This window comes from Notechis scutatus, chromosome 3 (assembly GCF_049901735.1).
Source record: "Notechis scutatus isolate UNSWTSFEM ecotype Mainland chromosome 3, rNotScu1.2, whole genome shotgun sequence".
NCBI lineage: Eukaryota > Metazoa > Chordata > Lepidosauria > Squamata > Elapidae > Notechis > Notechis scutatus.
This window is the reverse complement of record NC_142011.1, coordinates 40444292-40466050: the sequence shown is the minus strand read 5'-3', so window position 1 is coordinate 40466050 and position 21759 is coordinate 40444292. Positions and strand designations below refer to the sequence as shown.

Sequence of the window (21759 nt, the reverse complement as noted above, 5' to 3'; positions counted from 1 at the left end):
ACATTTACCTAATCTTAGTGAAAAATACAGTTCAGATGATCACCAGATAAAACGCAATCTAGTCCCTTCAGTGCATTTCATGAAAGCCAAAGCACATTATTCAAAGTTTATTCCTCTCGGTATTTAGAGCGACAATGGCCTTTCCTTTCAACACTTGCTATTCTGTAATAGATGAGAAAGCCAACTGTGCCCAACCTTAACATAGCTGGCAGGACTTCAAGGACAGAGAAAAAAGGCAAATCATATAAAATCAATTTAATAAGGAACTGAGACTATAGTATTGCCAAAACACAATTCTGTATTCCTCAGACAGAAGTGCAATAGAGAACACTAATCACAACAGAGGCTGATTCCTCCCAGACATTCATATGAATATTTTGGCAGCCCCTTGCCTTTCAGATCATGGAGGGAGACTGGCAAATACATTAGCTTGTAGTCCAGCTTCATATGTTGCAGAATTCCAAAAATCTACCTTCTGTTATTTGTGAAAACATAAAAGCTGTGAAAATCCATACAAAGCACCAAATTATAGAATTAGTATAAAAGAGCAAGAAGTATAGAATTAAGTCATATAAACTGTTAGCCCTATACCCAAATTGTTACAAACCGGATTCAAATGATTTATTTTGACTTTCCAAACATACAAAATTATGGTATAGACATGCTGCCCAAAAAATGACCTAAGGTCCACTGCTGTGTAGTATCCTGGAGTACCTTTTCTGTGCAAAAGAATGGAGGCTGAAATCAGCCAACTATCATATTAAATTTGTACTCTTCCATCTATTGAGATGCCATGCTTGCTTCCATGCAATCCGTGGAACAGGTGCATGCTTCAAACAGCACAGTCACAACTTTTGCCAACACTCTTAAAAGAGCGGGCAACCTTTGCGCCTTTTGTTCTTCCTGACTTGCAGGGCAGCCCGGGTGGCCATTTCAAACACTTCCCGCACTCCATCCTTTGTCTTGGCGGAGCATTCAAGGTAGCCAAAAGCATTGATTCTATTCGCCATGTCTCTGCCATCTTCCGGCTTCACAGGCTCCTTTGTAAAAATGATGACAAGCAAAACAGTTTGATTATTATTTAGCACTGCCTGATATAACAATAGAAAAATCCATGGTAACCCCAGTACTTACTTCCTGTTAATCGTTTGTTTTTCTTTTCCTCAGACAATCAGAAAGCATTTATGATGACCACAGCAAGTTCTCAAAAACTTTTGGCAAGGTATAATTATTTCAATTTACTATGACTGCCCATATTGCTTTTATAAAAATAAAAGCAAGGAAACAACTGAACAGCAGCAGAAGTAAAAACGGATCCATCAATCACAATTAACATAGCCAATGTATAGATAGGTTCAGCAGCCCCACTTTCTGGCCCCAAGACCCAGTGACCAGAACCAAGCTTTTAAGTCATTACAAAGGCCAACAGAGTTAAAGCCAATAGGATGCTGTTCTAACAGGTGAGCACAATACAGATAAAGGTCCCTTCCTGAACTGTACCAGGTGTCCCTCCTTTGTAGCTGCAACCTGAAGCATACACATTACATAACTTAATAATTTATATTTTCAGACTATCATTGTGCACTTTGCTGGTATGACAGAAGAAGTGTAAACTCAAGACAGCCCTGAGACTCTGCTGATTTTTTTAAAAAACAGGCATAGAGCTGTTTGGGATTGAGGCCATTATTCTGACAAAGGCCCAATATGTAACATTGATGTGTAGGAAACAATGGCATAAATCCTTAGTGCAGCACTAAATTGGGTTCTTATCTGCTGCACACTATTGGGATGAAGGGAACAGTCATCAAATAAAAAAGTACACTTGACATTAATGTCTTTGTGACACTGTGGGTAGGATTTTGGCATATATAGAAGACAAGTTTCCTTTGAATCCCTTTCTAAAGGCATTGTTGAAAATATAACCAGATAATCATAAGCCAAGTCCAAACCCTCTTGGAAATACAAGCTGAGTTAATAGCATGTTTTGCACCCAGAGTAGGACAGGAATTTTAGTAGCCAGGGCTTCCAGAATAATTTCCCATCCATGCTGGCTGGAAAAAACAATGCTAGACTTGAAAAAAGGTAAAGGGACTGTTGGAAAAGCCTGTGGATTTATTAACGTGTACCCTATTTTTTCATGCTAATTGGATTGTCATGATGTTCAAAAACAACCAATTAAAGCAAACTATAACATGTAATTCAGAGACATACAAATATTGGTAACAAAAATAAATATTTCTTAATTTTATTTTCAAGCTCTTTTTTTAAGATTCAGCTTTTTGCTTAAGTGTCCTGAGAAAGCAAACCAGAACTAAATTAAAAACTTCACCGGGGTGGTTAAAGAGGAGCATCAATTTGTACTCAAATTTCACTCTTCAAAGGAAGATCAACTGTTTAGAATTGGAAATGCAAAATCAACAGCTTCTTTAGCCATAATTCCAAATGAGGGTGGAATATTAATTAGGTCAAACTACAAACAGTAAATCTTCATGAAAGATTTACATTTCAGAATTTTCCACAGGATATGGAAGGGAATGAAGGAATCTAGTTCTACAAGAACGGACAATGAAAAAATACATTCACAAAGGCTATGTGAAAGGTAGAAAACATCTGGAAAATCCAGGGCATGTTTAAATTTAATCGAGTTTCTTCAAGCATTATTGTTTACAGGTAATTCAGAATAGAAATAACTAAACAGATGTACTATTTCTCAAAAGTAAATGCAGTCACTTCTATAGGTTTGTTGTTAAGTCCCAGAATTCAGTGAGAAAGATGAGAGGAAATGAATATTGATTGTACCTTAATTTTTTGATATTTTAAGATTATGTTGAATTTCATATATTGACAGCTTCCTATTCAAAGAGAGTCAAGAAACACAAAGGTGTTTAGCTTTAAGTCAGAAATTTATTTGAAGGTCCTTATTTCCTCAGAACGTGACCTTACACATTCGAAGGGACATTGAGAAAGTTGCTATTAAAAAAGAACACAAGAACTCTTGCACGACTTCAAGTTTAGAAGGAAAATTTAAGAGCAGAGGCAAAAGGCCAGCCTGGCTGTTTATCTTGACCAAAGAGAAATAGTTAGAAACTGCTTCAAGTTGATTATTTGCAAAAATAACCAACCAATACTTGTACATATCACAATTACTCTAAAATGTAAAGATCCCAAGTGATAATGACTGTTTTTTCCCTTAGAATTAGAAGGTACTGAAAGCTTCAATAAATACATGAACAAGACAATTAAACCACAGTTCCACAGTATTTTATCTTCAAGAATAGGAGAATTGCATTCAAAAAAGCAAACAAGTGTGGATGGATCCATACCTGTTTCATCTTTGCCAACTCTCTGCGTGTGTGTTCATCATTACGCAAGTCCTTTTTGTTTCCTACAAGGATGATAGGCACATTTGGGCAAAAATGTTTCACTTCAGGTGTCCATTTTTCTGGTATGTTCTCTGGAAGAAGCAAAGAGATGAGAGAACCCGCTCAGTGAGCAAACCCCCAGCAGAACAAATACATAAGTGTAATCCCCACATCAATATAAAGGAAAAGATCCATTTCAGTGAGAGTGAATACAATGAGAGTCTTATTTCAGAATCTTGGACAGTAAACAAGTGTCAGTCTGCTTCGTCCACCTGACCCCACTACAGATGTAAGGGAACTTTGTATTCTTTAGACCAGTAAAAGACAAGGGAAGAAGTGACTGAGGAGTGGGTTGGAAGTTCCCCATCTAAACCGCAGAACCACAGTCAAAAATATCCCGCAGACATGTAGCATAGAGCTGCAGAAAGACCTAGTGTCACAAAGGCTTTCTGTGCAGAAAAAAGTACATATTCCTTCATCCTTGAATTTTCCCTTTCTGCAATACTGCCAACATTAATTTATCCTCATCTTTCTCCTGAAGGCAACTGTTGAGTCCTTTCTGTCCTTATATACTGAAAAACTATTAATGGTGTCATAGTGCAAACATATTCAAGGAACTATCCAAACTGGCTAATCTTGAATGGAGGAAGCCATTCATTCTCCGTCCAGCAAAACAGATTAGATCCTTAAAGATTCCTTTGTCTAGTACAGACTTTGAGGAGACATCCTGAACCTCTGCCAGAGTGCATTCTCTTAAGCAGCATCCAGGTATGTAGGCTATTACAGCAATCATAAAAATTTGTCCCTAAAATTCAGCTTTTTGTCATGTTAAGGTACTATTGTGACCAAAAGATTGAAAAACAATTACAGTTAAAATTTTGTTGGTAATCTCTGTGATAACCAATATTATAAAAGTAACCAAATATGGCTGAGAAAAATCTGAACTTCTACAGTAGATGTATTTTTTTTTCTAAAGTAATGAACTCATTCACCTGAAAAAGCAGGCCTATTCTACAAGCAGCAACCAGTAATGGGAAATGAATAGATGGATCACATGACTGACTTATGTGCCAACAAGTTGTCTTGAAGTCCACCCTTAGTGACCGCATAGATCTCCATGAAAATCTGTCTAACCTGGTCTCTCTGAATGTGCTCATTGCCATTAAATCTCAGTTTACCCACCTTTCTGGCTGCTCATCATTTTTCTTTCCGCCTTTCCTAGTATTAGAACTTTTCCCAGGTTTTTGCATAATGTGTCTGAAGTAGGATAATTTGAGCCTGGTCATTTGCAAAACTGTGTTGATATGTTCAGTGATCCATTTGTCCATGTATTGGTTGTCCAGTGTTAACCAACCTGGACATTTGAAAAGCATTATCACTCTAGTAAGAATAGAACAGAAAAGAACAGAACAGAAACTGGAAGGGACCTTGGTGGTTATCTAGTCTAGCTCCCTACTCAAGGAGGAGAACTTTATACTATTTCAGATAATGTTGACTGTGACACTCTAATACAATATTGTTGACTATGACAATAAGGCTGTCCAGCAGAGAATTGCTTGTCTCCTGCTTTATTGACCAAAGCAGCAGCTTCAGATGGCATGATAACTACTTCAGATAGAATGAGACCTAGCAATACATGGGAAGACATACAGCATGGTGACCATTCCTGACCTATAATTTGAACTATTATTTTATAGCCTTACCTAAACTATCTGGACTGTCAATGGAGAAGCACATGAGGATAACATCTGTATCAGGATAAGAGAGAGGCCGCAGCCTGTCATAATCCTCTTGCCCAGCTGTATCCCAGAGGGCCAGCTCCACCTATGAATGAAAAAAAAAAAAAACAGTCCCTTAATCAACATACAGTAATTGTGACTGTGGTTAAATACATATACTGAAGGGGGAAAAATCCAACTGTTTTGCTTTCCTCATTTATATTTGGCTCCTTGGCAATTTTAAGCAGCCTGGCAAAATATCTACCAGTATTAAGCAATTAAATATATTAAACCCTGTACTTAACTAAGGCCATTAAGCAGAACCGCTTTTCTTCATAATTCTTAAGGGCATTCAACACCAAGTTCATAAACACCATCAAAATTAAATACAACATCATCTCTTCAGGTCAGTCAATGGAATGTTAAAAGAAGCACCAGAAGAGTTTTATTGAAATTTCCATTTTTCAGAAATTCAAAATTTTTATACTAATTTAATGAGCGAGCAAATATGATATGAAATCATCTGACATGGCAACTGGACTCATAACCAAACCAGAAGTACAGGACAGCTATGTATATTTTAAATATTTGTATATTTTTCTATAAGGATGCGGAGGGTTGACTTTTCACATAAAAGGGGAGTTTTGCATAGAGATGGAAGATCAGACTCCTAATTTACTTCTTTGAACTCTAGTCCTTAAAACAAATATGTGTTCATCAAATTGGCCCTCATCAGCTGGTGAATTATGGAACTAGGCAAACATTGCTCAAAACTACTCAGCAAAATAAACATGGCATAAGAGGATATATCGGGCAAATGTACAGTTATCTGTTTAATTATATTCCAAATGAATCTGGAATGTATTTTATCTTTTAATCAAATTTATATACAACTCTCATTATCTAAATGACACTGAACAGTTTACAATTAGGGTAGTATTTATTTGTTTTTTCTGAAAGTCTTTGTTGGTTTCAGAGGTTGATGGTAAAGGACCTTGGGGCACATATGCAAGTAGAGAAAAGATAGTAGTATTTACGATGTTAAAATCCCATAGACATAAAGGTCATAAAGAAGTTGATCGATATTTAACTAGAGAGAAGGAATGTAGGCTTCTTTGATGCAGAATTATCATTTCAGCATATTTATTGGGTAGGAGTTATGCATGTAATTTAATCATTTAATTTACAAATATAAAGTCCTGATTATTGGTGGTTGACCAACCAGATACTGACATTTCTAATGGGACTCAGTATCAGTATACTAATGGATGCACAAAAAAACTCTGACAATATTAACTAGTGACATCCAGAGAGGAAAGCAAACATCACTTAGAAGCTGTTTCTACTATTAAAGAAGATGAGTTACCTGTTTCCCATCTACTTCAATATCAGCAATATAGTTTTCAAAGACTGTTGGTACATAGACTTCTGGGAACTGGTCCTTGCTAAAAACAATCAATAGACATGTCTTCCCACAAGCACCATCTCCCACAATTACCAGCTTCTTCCTGATAGCTGCCATGGCTGTAGAGAAAAAGAAAGCTAGGTCTGAGGTTTAGTTCATCAGGATATTGAAACATTACAGCAAGTAAGTGTAATACTACAAAATATTACTCCTCATGTGAACAAAATATATTCTGAACCAGATGGAACAAGCTTGAATCAAAGAAGTATAAATTCTTTATTTGAAATGACTTATGGAGGAAGTACTGTATATAATCAGAAATTGAATATTTAAAACAAAGGAATGGAAGCCATTACTTCTAGTGTTAGGTTTTATATCTATACACTGATTGGAAGATTCAAAATATTACACACACTACCCAGTAATGTACTAAAATAATACAATATTTCCCTGCCAATATATCCTGCTGTGAGAATTTTTGGGCCTTGGTTTATCTCAAAAGAAATCATCAATGTGCTATAGAGTGTGCATGGTGTCCTGAGGGACCCAACATAATTGCAGTTAGGGAATCTGCTAGAAAAATCTCTACCTCTTGCCATATGCTACCATCCGCTTCCTTGGCAGGACAAAAGATTCATCAAAAGTTCAATTCACCCTATTCCATGGTGGTTTCAACTTGATTAAGATGCCACCATCTTGGATAATGAGGAAACCTAAGACAGGTTTTCCCAAAATTGGTGTCATTAAGAATGATGAGAGCTATGCTCAGCTGAAGAGTAACAGTTTGGTAATTCTGAAAATAAAGAGACAGCAATAATAGCAACAGAAGTTAGAGGGAAACAAAAAAGATGTTCACCCACTATTTCATTTCTAACTATTTCAGAAATTCCACAATAATATTTCTGTTTCTAAAAGACAATATGAAATACAATATGTTAATTTACTATGTGTTACATTCTTCTTGGAATCTATTTAGTTGCAAATATATATTCTCATAACTATCAGAGATAACTATCAGAATCCTCTGTAAAAAATTAATATTTAGAAACTCAGTTGTATGTCTCGGTGATGAAAATTTGGCTTCTTGCTTATTTTCCTTCTCATGGACAACTTGAAGAACATAACTGTGCTCCATTTTGAAATAGATGTTATGAATCAGCTACAAAACCACAGAAGCATTACAACATCCAAGCGTTACACTGATTTCACTCCAGCAGAGTTTATTTTAGAAACTATGAAATGAGCCTAGAATACAGAGATGCAACAGAAGCAAAACAATCATGAATAAGCATTTGTACTTGAGAAAAAATCCAGAAAAATGAAAACTGTAGTATAATCTTTTAGGGACTTTACTCTAAAGTTTAAACCATTATTTTTCTCTATTCCACATGCCAGGAGACATATTTTTCTGCAGAATAAAAATTTAAGTCAGCCCTTTAACATACTTAAAAGGTTTTATTTTAGACTTAAGGTAAAATAACTTTCTATACTAAAAAAACACATCCCCATCCCCATGTTCTATTGCTGCTGTGCAAATCAGTGATCCAAAAAGAATTATGGTTCTTGTGATGCAGCGGCAGCAGCATGGGCCACTTGCAAGACATCATATATTTTTTAAACCATTTTCCAAGCGCCACAATGGGAATAGACATAAGAGTGTCACCTAGTGAGCTCCTTAAATAGTCCATTAAATAGTCCATCTGCTCCCCTGCACAAAATGTAGGCTGGATATTTTAGTTCTGCCCACTTCAGGAACCACATTTGGCCTGTGGATGATCTACCTCTCCTTAGATGCAACTAACTCTTCTGGTACATTGTGAACTTTGGATAGAGATTTAAAAAAAAGAACACGGTGTGGGTGCCTGCATACTCAGAAGTTCAGCAATTTTTTAAAAAGAAGATTCCTATATTTTTTTTTTCAATAAGGCACAAATCAAAGAACATATAACAAAGATTGCTGGGGTGAAGTGGCTAACTTGCTGGATTAGGAGCAGAAGGATCCAGATTATAGATCCAGTTATAAATTTTGGTTGGGCATAAAAACCAGCTGGATGTCTTTGGACCAGTCATTCCCTCTCAGTTCTAGTCTGGGAAGTTGAAAAACATCTATTCACCAGACTGCACTGGATTAGCCTGATAGATTATGGTCCATACTCTTCAATGAAGAAGTTTCATCCACATTCAATTGATTTGGGCTAATAATATTAGTCACCTTTACTAAAGCTTTACATGATTTCATTTGACTGTGATTTTCTATCACTTATTATATGAAGACTATGATCACAAAAGACCTAAAGATGTAGATGCAGGGGTGTCAAACTCATGGCCTGCGGGTTGGATGCGTCACATGCTGCCCCCGCCCAGTTTAGCGAAGGGAAAAAAAAGTCCAAATAGGTCACGTGACTCCATGAGTTTGACACCCCTGAGATAGCTCGACTGAAAGCAGAATGGCTTATTAGAAAAGTTAATCTCACCCTAGTCTTTGGAATGTTTTGGATACTCTTAAGCTTTATAATATAGCATCCTCTTCAGATTTCTATGTTGTTTCCTTGTCAACCCTTTCAAGACAAGTAAATGCCTTTTTTCTTAAATCTTAAGCGCAATGTATTTGTCTCACAATTCTTACTTTCTCTTTGCTATTCCCCCACCAATAAATTAATAAATTAGTGTTGAATAATCCGGTGAAAATTGTGATGTCAAAAGATACCAGAACTCTGGAGAAGTGGTTCCCTATGTAGGGATAGAGAAAAGAAATATGGCGTAAGTTGACAGAAATCAGCCGTCCCAATTTCTGAAGATGTATGGTGGTAAGGTACTAGCAACAGGGAATTATAGCAGGGAGAATGCTAAGCCACATAAATGTAATCATGCATGAAAACATGAACAAGAGCCAGACAGACCCTGGCACATGCCAAATCCACATGTAGGATGGGGGAGGAGGCAGCCTTTCCCTTGGTGGATGAGCAATTTATTCTTTGCATATGAATTCACCCACTGCTGGTGTGGCCTGGTTCTGAATGAGCCATGGCCAGGGGTTGTGGATGTGGACCCCTGCTGTAAAGCAATATGGAGTGGTGTCTAATGGCTATTGCTATACTATTATCTTGTAAACTCTATAGCACTTGCTTGGACAACATGAATAGAGGAGCTTGAAGAGGAGCTTGGTGTTCTGCCAAGCTTTTTCTTCAGTATCTGACTGGCTGCTGTGAAAAAAAGACTGTGAAGAGATAGCCTTGGGGATAATTTAGCAAGGTCTTCTGTTTCAACATACTGTATATTGCACCTATTTGTGGTTTGCTCCATCTTGTAACTGAACATCCATTATTAATAATCCAAACAGCCCTGTATCTGGAAATAACACCAATTAACAGCACATCTTCAGCTTCCCTAGTTTCATGTATAGAGTGAATTTTATTCACTCTAAAAATCCATCTTTTTTAAACAATTTATATATTTTCACATTACATACATAAGTGCTTAGTGAATAGCATATTTTCTGGATCAATTTATTTATATACTGTACAATAATACTTTTCCCACTCCTAATTTCTACCTTTACTGTCCAAAAATCCATCTTTTAAGGGCCATTGGATACATTACCTATCCCTCAACAGTTGATCTCTAGGTAGATAAAAGTAAGGCTACTATATCTAGGCCACAATCATCCAAATGACCCTTAGATGACATCAAAGAGATTTTTAAAAATCTCTTAATTTTTGCTGCTATCTAATAATTTATTTTTGCAGCCCAGATATGGTAGACTTAATTAAAGCAATCTGTTCCCCTTAAGTGAATCCCAAAAGTATTAAGCTGAATCATATCCAGGAAATCATCAACTTACAGCCATTTGTTTAGCAACTGTTCGAAGTTACGATGTTTCATAGTAAATGAGATTATGTCTCACTATTGACCTCACCACTTAATGATGAATTTTCCAGTTGCTATTGTAGTCATAAATAGAGGACTACCTTTACTACTGAAATTAGACCTAGAAACAATTGTCATAAACTGGGATATTCCAAATTATGCAAATGTGCTAATTTATATCTTGCTCTCAAGGAATCAACTAATCTCCCTCCTAGAAGGGAATAGTTTTACAATCAGCTGTGTTTAGAACATTTGAGGAGATAATTTTAAAAAGACTTATTTTTAAAAAGAAATATTTGCAGCATTATAAATACATTAGCTGCTGTGCAAAAATAGATTTTTATCAATTTTCTTTTTTCTTTTTGCTGTCTTCACAACTTCATTCAACATTAGAGGTTTTAAGAAAATTTTACCCATATATCTCAATATCATCAGAAACATGCTTTTGCTACAGTTATGCAGAACAGCCTTTAACTTTCTGTGTCTATCAATTTATAGCTAGGCTTTGTATGTATGATATGAGAATTATGAAAAACTACCTTGAAAAAAATTACTCGTGGTGCATATCTATATAGTAATACTGGTAATCATGTTCATTCAAACACGTTATTAAGGTAGGTGACAAGTAGATACAGGACCATTTTTAAAGCCTAACTAAGCTATTGCCACCAGCCTACGTCATGTAATCTCATGATTTAATTGCAACACCAGGTTGAACTTTGAAACTGTTAAACAGAAGAGAGAACTACTCCCAATGGCTGGATTCCAAAAAAAGCAAAATATATCTGTACTGAGAAGCCACCAGTTCTTAGAGACAATGCCAATGGGGCTTCAGATAGATCAGGCCAGCCGCCCTGTCTGCAGGGGTGGGATTCTACCAGTTTGTACCTATTCGCTAGAACCGGTTGTTAACATTTTAAGCAGTTCGGAGAACTGGTTGTTAGAAGAAATTACTGGCCTAGTCCTGTAAGGAAGGCAGGAAGGAAACATTCTGATGTTGCTTACAGAAACTGCCTCTCCGTTGACCCTTATTACATTCTTGGCAGGACTAGACTTCCTGTCTCTGGAACGTCTCTGGAGTTTATTTTCCCCTCCTTTGCTGGTACTTTGCTTGTGTGGAGTGACCATTCAAAGTTACAATGGCACTGAAAAAAGTGATTTATGACCATTTTTCACACTTACAACTGTTGCAGCATCCCCACAGTCATGAGAGGCCAGGCGAGGAGATGCATGCCTCTATGTGAGTGAGATTGAGTTGGCCATGCCCAGCCAATAACATGACCACCAAGCCACGTCCACCAACTAAGCCATGGCCACAGAACCGGTTGTTAAAAAAATTGAATCCCACCCCTGCCTGTCTGGCTTAGCCATGTTGGCTAGGCTAATTAGGAATGAAATTGATCATATTTTAAGGACTCTGGGCTAAGAAGCCCTGCCTTTATGACATAATTCAGTTCACAGTTAACATCTGAAGTTCTGCCCACATTTTTATTAAAGGAAGCTCCATCTGTTTTAATCTGGTATAAAATAGTGATTTCAGATTTTTGTTTCCCTACCATTCTGAACTGCAAATGGATTTGTGTCATGACGTGGTATCTGGAAACTGTTGCTAAGCTATTTATTCTTTAAAGAATATCCTTGCATTATTTCTCTTTCTTAAACATGCATTTATTGCCTTAGGAGTAATGCTGTAGTGCTGGATAGATAAGATCACTTTAAGAAAAGAATGAAGCTGGTATTTTATGAATGCAAATCCGAAGCTAATTTGACCTTCAAAAGTAAGCTTGAAAATCAAGATGGAAGAAAAAAAGGGTTGTGGGTTGAATGCAAATTTACGTAAACTCCCCAATTATTTGACTGTCAAGGCACATCAACTGACTTAGGTAGTTCAGATATTTAGTCTTCTCTGTGCTCAACCCACCCACCTACCTACCTACCTACCTACCTACCTCCATCTATCTATCTATCTATCTATCTATCTATCTATCTATCTATCTATCTATCTATCTATCATCCATCCATCCATCCACCCACCCAACCTAAGTGAGCAGTTTATAAATAATATACCAATATATTTTCTATTTTCCAGTAGAACAGTTTTATTCAATTACGTTTGTATCACCAATCCATTAAAAGTGATGTGGGCAAGGGGAGAGGAGGTTTAATTTTTATCTAGCTACTTCCCAGACTTAAATTATGCACATACATTTTTTCTCCTCCTATATTATGTCTTTTCTTTCTTCTCTACAGCTAACAATGGCTTTGGAGGAGAAGATTTAAGGAGATAAATGATGGCTAATTCTACCAATAGTAGATCAAATAAAATAAATAAATAAAAATAAATAAACAAATAAAATAAATAAATAAAATAATAAATAGTATCTCCTTCTTAGCCAATGAAAAGTTTTTGAAGAGGGTGGGTTGTAAGTCTTCATATCATGATTACTTGAGCCTTTAATCTAACAGGATTTTTGGTGAAGTGTTTGTTAGGCATAGAGATTTATCTATTAAGTGGTTAAAATTGTTGTAATAAAAGAAAAAAATGATCTTTCTGCCTCTCATAAGTAGTAATCTGTCATGTGTTTAGAAATTTTCCAATAAGCCACCATATCTGAGATCTGGCAAGAATCACATTATTTACATATTTACCTTGCCTAACTTATACCACACAGAAAGGAGTAAAAAAGATTATATAAATTTGATAAATAAATTTGGAAATAGAAAACAACCTTATAGACTGGGCTCACTCAGAACACATCCAAGTCAGTAGTTCTCTGCTATTCAGATCTTAATGTTTTGAGCTTTGTAGGCAGAGATTCAGAGGTAACATCAAGAGAGATATTTTGCAAGACTTTTCTAGTTTTCATCTTTAGTATCTTTGTAGGTATCATTGTAATATTACTTCTTCTAGCATTCTTTGTTAAATTCCAAAATACATGCACCCCAGTACTGCAAGCCCAGGAATGACCAACAATTCTACCTAAAATCTTGTGAAGCTACTGCCTTAAAGTATGAAAGGTAAGTTATATAGATAGTCCTTGACTTACAACCACAATTGAGCCTAAAATTTCTGTTGCTAAGTAAGACATTTGTTAAGTGAGTTTTGCCCCATTTTAGGACCTTTCTTGCTACAGTTGTTAAGTGAATCACTGCAGGTGTTAAGTTAGTAACATGATTGAAATCTGGTTTTCTCATTCACTTTGCTTGTCAGATGGTCGCAAAAGATGATCACATGACCCCAGGACACCACAACTGCAATAAATATGAGTCAGTTGCCAATTGTATGAATTTTGATCACGTGACATGGGGATGCCGCAATAGTCGTTAAGTGTGAAAAATATTCACATGTCACTTTTTTCCGTGTTGTTGCAACTTTGACTGGTTATTAAACTGTTGTAAGTTGAGGACTACCTAATAGTCCTCATTTACCTAATTTTACCTAATCTTTACCATTACAGATAACTTACTTGCAATAATTTCTGACAGTAATCATAACCCATAGAGCAGAAGTGTCAAACTCACGGCATCACAGCAGCATCACGTTACGTATCGGGACTTTTTTCTCCTTCACTAAACTGGGCAGGGCCAACACGTGACACATCAGGTCCATGGGCCACGAATTTGACACCCTGAATTTGAATTTGACACAAACTGAGTCATCCAGAACTTTTCTATACGTGCATGGATTAGGGAGTGACAAGGTAATATTAAATCTTTGGGTGGGGGAAGCTTTACAAAACTTCCAAGGCAGTCTCAGAATCAAAATACATTGGAGGAAGAAATGAAACAAATGTTTTTATGACATACTAGAAATACCATAATTGAAACATGTTCTGCTCTGCCCTATCACTGACATTAAACTATGTGATTTGGTGACTACTACAGCTGCCACATCTATCTTTTCTAGGGCAGTACAATCTTGATCAAGACCACTAATCACTGGGAATGAAATGTTATTTTTTATCCATTAGTTCTGCTTATATTCTGTATTCCTCTAACATAACATTTAAGAAAGAAGAAGAGAAAAATTACAAATAGGATTATGCATAAAACATCTTTTCAAGATAAAAGGACATTTTTGAAGCAGCACCTAGATCCAGAAATGGAGATATGGCTGCTCAGAGACTGAAATTAAAGAAGATGATAACATGTAAGACATCTTTGCAGATCAAAACCCAGAGAAAACTATCTCAAAAAGCCTCTTTTTTTTCTTTTTTAGATTCAGTAAATAGATGGTGGAGTCGGACCCAATCCCGTAATCTAGAACAGTGTTTCTCAACCTTGGCCGCATGAAAATGTGTGGACTTCAAGTCCTAGAATTCCCTATACAGCTTTACTGATTGAGGAATTCTAGGAGTTGAAGTCCACACATTTTTAAGTGGCCAAAATTGAGAAATACCGATTCCTATCACACAGAATCAAAGCAAAATTCTGTAGGACCAAATTTCTTAAAAAAAAAAAAAAATATCACAAAAACACACTTTCTGTTTCCCATGAGATTTGTACTAATCTCTACCATTAACAAATCTGCTAAAATGTTGTATGAATGTTCCTGTATTAAAGTGAAAGGATTTTTAAAAATTAATTCTGGTATAATAGCAATAAAATATTTAACAACTACACATTTGACAATTCATATAAAAGTGACCAAAAGGAAGATGAAAGGGAGGCTTACTATAGAGAAGTTGAACTCTCTGCTTAAGTCTTATTTCCTTCTGATTTAGGTTGAATCATTCAACTTGGGCAATCTTTTGTATAATCTGGAATAGTTCTGCCATTTTGCAATTAACTGTGCTTTACTTGTTTTGTTGCTTACTTTGCCAAAATCACAACATTACCTGGATCAGATGTCAGTAGAGATCAATACAAATGTAACTAGAATCAGAAACTTCAAGCAAAGATGTTATTAGTGCAGGGATTTTCAAATTTTTTCAGTCTGCAGAACATGTTCATTTAAAAACAAAATATACTAGAAATCCAGAGGAGAAAAACCGTGTCAAATCACAGAAGAATAAATATTAAACTTGGCTGCATCAAAAATAATCTGGGGTTAACTAGGACATGCCTCTTATATTTTAAATCACATTCCATGTTGCCATTCAGTTGAGCATTCAAGATAGTTAACAAATTTAAATACAAAATACAAAATCTGCAGCCTGCCCTTTGGACATGTGGGAGGTATCATTACCCTCCTCGGAACTGGTATGTGATAATGGGTGTTGATGAGAACTCAAAGTTGATCTGGTCCCATCAGATTAAAAATGTGTCATTCAATACCAATATTTGACTTGAGGTCAGCATCATGTCATCCCAAATCCTCCAAAGAAGCCTGTTTAGACTTTGCCTCTTGAGAAAAGAGAACACAGTTCCAGTTCATGTCATACCTATTTGGCTCTGCTGGTGATTTTTTTTTTTTTTACTATGTTGACTTCTCAGCCCTGAACAAGACAGAGTCCCCTGCCTCTTTAAGTACTGCAGCTGGTTCTTCTGCAAATAGTGTCTTTTTTGCAAGCAGAAAACAACTGGCATCTACTCACCTCATCTACATGCCTAGGTAAAGTTGCTGTGCCTCCTCAAAAATATTGTTGTGTCTGAAATTTTTCAGTTTGTTTGGAGGACAGGGCTCAAATTGAATAAAACGGGAATAACTCTACCACCCTAGAAATGCTATAGGATTTACTGTATCACACAGGCTTCAACTAACTGTAAAGGAAAATAATATACCCAAGTGCACTTTGTAAACACTAGCATTCTTCAGCATGTAACTGGGAGAAGACCAATCATGACGGGTAAATACACAAGAAGCAGTAGCAGACCAAAATTCGAACCCATAACAATAACAGTTTCATGGCTAATGTGACAGATCAAAGTAGTCATGAAACATTGCACCTATCCAAGAAGAAGATTGAGATAAGCATCAAAATTAGCCAAGGCAGCCATGCCAGATTATAAAGAACAAGAAACAATGTAAAGGCAAAACGATGAGGATACAACTCAAGCTGCCTCCTGAATTTTCCTGTACTGGTCAAGCCAGCCTGCTACCTTTAAAAGAAGCAAGGGATATGGCACATTTGGCTCTTGCAAATGGAAAAAGGTGACAGGATCCTGCTTTCTCTGTGTTTGCCTCATTGTACTGACCAGAATGGCAGGCTGTTAAATGTCATAAGTAAACAAAGAACAACTCTGTGAGATGACTTAAACTAAACATCTCTTTTAGATGTTTAGCTTTCAGAACTAAGTGAATAACAGCCAAGTCATAAAAATGTTGGCATATGAGCTTTTTTCTCCACAGATTTATACTCTCATTCAGTGTATTTCAACCTTAGCAAGTTTAAGATATGTGGATTGCTGTCTGGGGAATTGTGGGAATTGAAGTCCACACATTTATAGTTGCTAAGGTTGAGACATACTATTGGATCATTTTCTTTTTCAGGGATAATATTTCTTTCAGCAAAACAATATATATGTTACAAATTGCTTTCACATAAGCAGATCTTAATGTCAGAACTGCAGTTTTGCAATGGTTTCAGTTTTGAAGAAATCTTTGAATAGAACACTAAATTTTGTCAAAGTATTTTAATGTCAATGAAATCTGATTTGTTAAGCCAACACAGACTGTGATTATACAGTTGTTACACATTTTGTTGTAAGCACATTTTGTTGAACCAATTAGAAGAAAGATTAGGAAAGAATACTCTGTAAGGTGTAACAAAAATAGTGATTTTGGAGGATATTTCAGTTTTAAGGATATTGTTAAAACCCATAAACTTCAAATAAGAAATGATTGAAGCTTCAAAAAAATTATGATCACGACAAAAAAGCACTTTATAGTTTTGTCCCAAAGATGCTTTTTCAGGAAGCAACTGGACTTTGTTTTTTTCTTTTGAAGACATTTCGCTGACAGGATAGTGGGGAATGGGGAATCCTGTCAGAGCTGAAGAAGTTTCTTGGATGAGAAGCAAACTGTCTTCAAAAGAAAAAACAAGAAAGTCCAGTTGCCTCCTGAAAAAGCACCTTTGGGGCAACCATGATCTGGATGACTGAGAATCTCTACAGACACTTGTTGTTTCTAACCATATTTGATTCCATTCAAAAAGATATATAAATATCAAATTAATATATATACTTAAGCCCTAGAAGTGATTTGGACTAGTTATGAGTCCTGGTGGTGCAATGGTTAGAATGCAGTATTGCAGGCAAACTCTGACCACAGCCTGGAGTTTGATCCTGACAGGGCCCAAGGTTGACTCTGCTTTCTATCCTTCCGAGGTTGGTAAAATGAGGACCCAGATTTTGAGGGGCAATATGAAAATAATGCTTAGTCATTGTAAGCCAGCCAGAGCATTGTCAAGTGTGATAGCATGTGTTATATAACTCTAAATGCTACTGTTATTGCTAATAGATTGTTTAAAAAACCAAGACAAACATTGAAGCTTCTCCCCCTAACAGGCACATTTTACCTACAGTTAAAATGCCATTCTTAAACTATTGAAATATCTGTCACTGTCTCATGTGGAACTCTTTGATTGTACTAAAATTAAAGAGGAAAACATGGAAACTTCAAATATCATGGGTCTATTAAAAGCAGGATAAAAGTTTAATAGAAAATACTCTTCCACCAACAGCCTATTTAATAGCATGTCTTTTTTTAAAAAAAACCTTTACCCTAGTAAGGCTGCCTTTTTATCTATTAATCAATAGATCAATAGAAACAAAACATCTGCCAGTCCCAAATATCTTAGTGAACCAATATAAGATAGTGAATGCTTTAAAAAAAAAAAAAAGCTTGATCACAATTTAGGGGGCCTGGCCTGCACTGAAAAGACTTGGCAGCTCGATTTCAGGCCCAGAGAGAAAGAGAAAATGTAGTCATGGTTTTGGAATGCTTCCTTATTCCTAAGTGATTAGCACAGCTTCCTCCTCCTCACCCCCACTCCTCCCCAGGATTGCCACTAGATGAAAGTGAGCTAAACAAGCACAAACAATATTTTTACAAAAATGTCTCAGGAAGTCACTATCCTTGGCACATGGCAAGACAGATTTTCAAGAATCCCGTTTCAAGGAAAACAAGGAATATCTGGAAACAGTAACTATCCTGCCACATGAAGTACTTCTGTCAAGAGATCCACATTCTTCTTACTCCAAGGCAGCATATTTTTGCAAAACCTCGCCAAAGATTGATCACATCCCCATTCTTGTCCAAAGCAGGAGAAACCAGAGATGAAAAGATGAAAAGAAGAATTTCAACATTAGAAGTAGATATAAACTAAAGTCCTCTCTGAACATTTCCCACTCAGTTTGAGTTTACAAAGGAGGGGTTTCCTATTCTTACCTACTCATATGGAACAAAAAAACATGGCTAGGCTTTCAAAATCTTCATGGGCAGAAGAGGACGTCCATTGCACAGAGTCATCCTCAGTGAGCAGAGGCCAATCAGGTGCAGCTACCATGCATATCCTTCTTTCTGCTTCCTCAGAAGTAGATCCTACCTTTATCTGAATTATTGAAATGGAAGATTGTCTTAAAATATATTTGTTGTTCAGTCACTAAGTTGTGTTCAACTCTACATGGACCACAGCCCGCCAGCCCCACTCCACGCCGTCCTCCACTATCTCCCAGAGGTTGTCCAAACTCATGCACAGTGTCACTGACACTATGTCAATGACAACCATCTCTGACAACCTCTTCTCCTTCTGCCTTCTATCTTTCCAACATCTTCCTAATGAGTCCTCTCTTCTCATTTGGTAACCAAAATATTTGTACTTCATCCTTGGAATAAAACTGAAAGCCAATATATATGATTTTAAAAAGAGCTAGGCTTCAGCTGACTGCAAGGTACTACCGTAATTGGAGACAAAGAAGGAAATGCCTTCAAGCATGTTACTCAGGGATACCTGTATCTCCTGCCTCTTTGGATAGGAATGGCTTTTCAGAGGTCAAGGAGAGACTTTTTTCAGCAAAGCCTGAGGGACAAGACCAAGCAGTAGTTTGTTCTAAAATAAGCTGCACATATGTCCTAAGACATGATATACAAACAATGGCAAGATTATACAACATATTCACCCAAAACCAAGTAAGGATGGAGAGAAAATGTGCAATTGGCCCAAGGTCACACAGCTGGTTTCATGTCAAAGGTGGGATTAGGATTCCAGTGCTTTAACCACTACTCCAAACTGTACTTGTTACCCACCCAGAAAAATCACAACTGCTTTTATTGCTCATGCCACCTCTTCATCCTGGACCAGAGAACTAACAAACGGCTCCCAACATTAACTCTAAAGCTCTATACTGTACACAATTTTCTTTTACAAACTCCAATCTCACCTGGCGCTTACATCCAAGAGCTATGCAATAACCCTAAACAACCAGACATTAAGAAATCCCAGTTCTATACATTGTTCCAAAACCAGAAACGGCGTTTGTGCTCTATGCTCTTTGCCCAGTTACCACACGGTTAAATACTTGGTAGGGTGCGGCATCACTTTAAACGCAGTCCATCCTTAGTCACCCGGGCGGGCCACCGACGGGGGTCTCTCTCTGCCAGGTCTTTAAAGCAGCACTCTCTTCGATCTCCTCGCCTGGGCGTGAACGCAGCCCAGCAAAAGCTAACGTAACAGTGGTTCGATTCCACGCAAATTTCGGCAAGTTTCGCTGCAATCCAGAGCAACTACATAAGACGAGTTTGTAAGTCATCGGGGGCGGGGCGGGGCGGGGCGGGGGGGCTTCCACGTTTCTCAGGACAGTCGCGACGGCCCTGCCCAATCTCTCGCGTGCGCCCAGGCAATCCTCGGCGCAACGCCACCCTCCTCCTCCTCGTCGTCCATCTCCTTCCTTGCCAACAAACCAAGTTACTCGAGGGCCACTCCCAGCTGCTCCAGCCCTAGCCGCATCTACCGGGGGCTACACTTTCCCAGGGCGGGCGCCTACCTTACCACAAAGTCTGGTTCCGGCAGTCCCGGGTCCCTCGCCTCGTCGGTTCGGGGAAGAGAGGCGCAAAGGTGGACTGGCTTCCTGGGATTGTCAGAGCCGCTCCGGCCGCCTCTTGCCCCGCCTGAAAGGAGGAGCTAGGCTCGGGTCAGGCTCGCGGGCGTGGGACCTGTTGCCGGACTCGGCTTGTGTCGTGCTTCTCCAAGGCAGCGACGTATCCCAGACGGGGAACTCCTTAGGCTGAGTTTAGGCGGAGTGGCGTTTCCAGGCACCTCTGAGTAATACCCGCACCGCGACAAAAGCCTCCTGGGGGGCTTTCCCTCTCAAGTAGTTACTTCCAACTTGTTCTCATAGGCCAGGGGTCCCCAAACTTGGCAACTTTTAAGGCTTCTGGACTTCAAGTTTGGAGACCTCTGTCATAGGCACTTCGTTGGTGGACAGGAGGGAGTTGCCGTGGTTACTCAGGAACTTTATTGGAGACAAAAGCAACCCTTAACTTTCCTTAGACATTTAGGTGTTTTTAATCTATCTATACAGGTAGTCCTCGACTTACAACCACAATGGAGCCCCAAATTACTGTTGTTAAGTGAGACATTTATTTAGTGAGTTTTGCCCCATTTTACAACCTTTCTTCCCTCAGTTGTTAAGTGAATCACTGCAGTAACCTGGTTGTGAAGGGAATCTGGCTTTCCCATTGACTGTCAGAAGGTTGCAAAAGAGGATCACATGACCTCAGGGTACAGCAACGGTCATTAATGTGAACCAGTTGCCAAGCAACTGAATTTTGATCACATGATCATCTGGATGCTGCGGAGGTCATAACTGAAAAATGGTCATAAGTGACTTTTCTTAGTGCCGTTGTAACTTTGAATGGTCACTAAATGAAGTGTTCTAAGTCAAGGACTGCTTGTATACCACTAACATGCTGATTCCTGTAGTCTTTAACTCTGAAATGGTACAATACAGGGCAAAACACCTTGAACAAATTGCCTCAAATGGGTTAACTTAAGATAATGGGTCCAAAATCCAGGAGCCTTGATCTCCATGCCACTGAAATTTGGCAAATTTTGTAAAACATTTTATGACATAAATATTAAAGCAGTTTATGACATAAAATGAAGTGTCATGAAGCTTTTCTGTGGTGATGTTTGACTGCTACACAGTTCAACTTGGGCTGTTTTCCAGGCAGCTGCCTCTCTGAAGACATCACAACTCTTCCAATGAAAGGCAGGTTAGAAGCTCTGTCACTACTTGAAGGCATTGAGGAATCTTCTGAAACAATCACCCAGTGGACACAGGTGGTCTAGTAATAAGCTCTGCTCCACAAAAGCTTTAATCCAGGGGTGTCCAACCTTGGCAACTTTAAGACTTGTGGACTTCAACTCCCAGAATTCCTCAGCCAGCTTTGCTGGCTGAGGAATTCTGGGAGTTGAAGTCCACAAGTCTTAAAGTTGCCAAGGTTGGACACCCCTGCTTTAAT

General features: G+C 37.8%; 1 protein-coding gene and 1 long non-coding RNA gene across 4 annotated transcripts in view; one reads left to right on the top strand and one right to left on the bottom strand.

Moving 5' to 3' along the window:
• Positions 1-240: 240 nt before the first annotated feature.
• RHOC (ras homolog family member C) lies at positions 241-20422 on the bottom strand. Of its 3 annotated transcripts, none has more exons than XM_087959580.1 (5): positions 20280-20422; positions 6447-6604; positions 5066-5186; positions 3324-3454; positions 241-1040 (listed from the first exon to the last, which is right to left on the bottom strand). In XM_087959580.1, exons 2-5 carry the CDS (start codon positions 6600-6602, stop codon positions 867-869), a joined length of 582 nt encoding a protein of 193 aa, XP_087815706.1. In that variant the 5' UTR covers positions 6603-6604; positions 20280-20422; the 3' UTR covers positions 241-866. The 3 variants fall into 3 exon arrangements, with proteins under 3 accessions (XP_087815706.1, XP_087815707.1, XP_087815705.1); XM_087959581.1 differs by having other exon boundaries at positions 20285-20417; XM_087959579.1 differs by lacking the exon at positions 20280-20422 and adding an exon at positions 7075-7273.
• The window catches only part of LOC148131155 (uncharacterized), a 22191-nt gene continuing 20288 nt past the window's right edge, over positions 19857-21759 (top strand). Inside the window, exons 1-2 of the long non-coding RNA XR_015748502.1 lie at positions 19857-20036; positions 21465-21510. This is a non-coding gene — a long non-coding RNA (uncharacterized LOC148131155). The remainder of the gene's footprint in view (positions 20037-21464; positions 21511-21759) is intronic.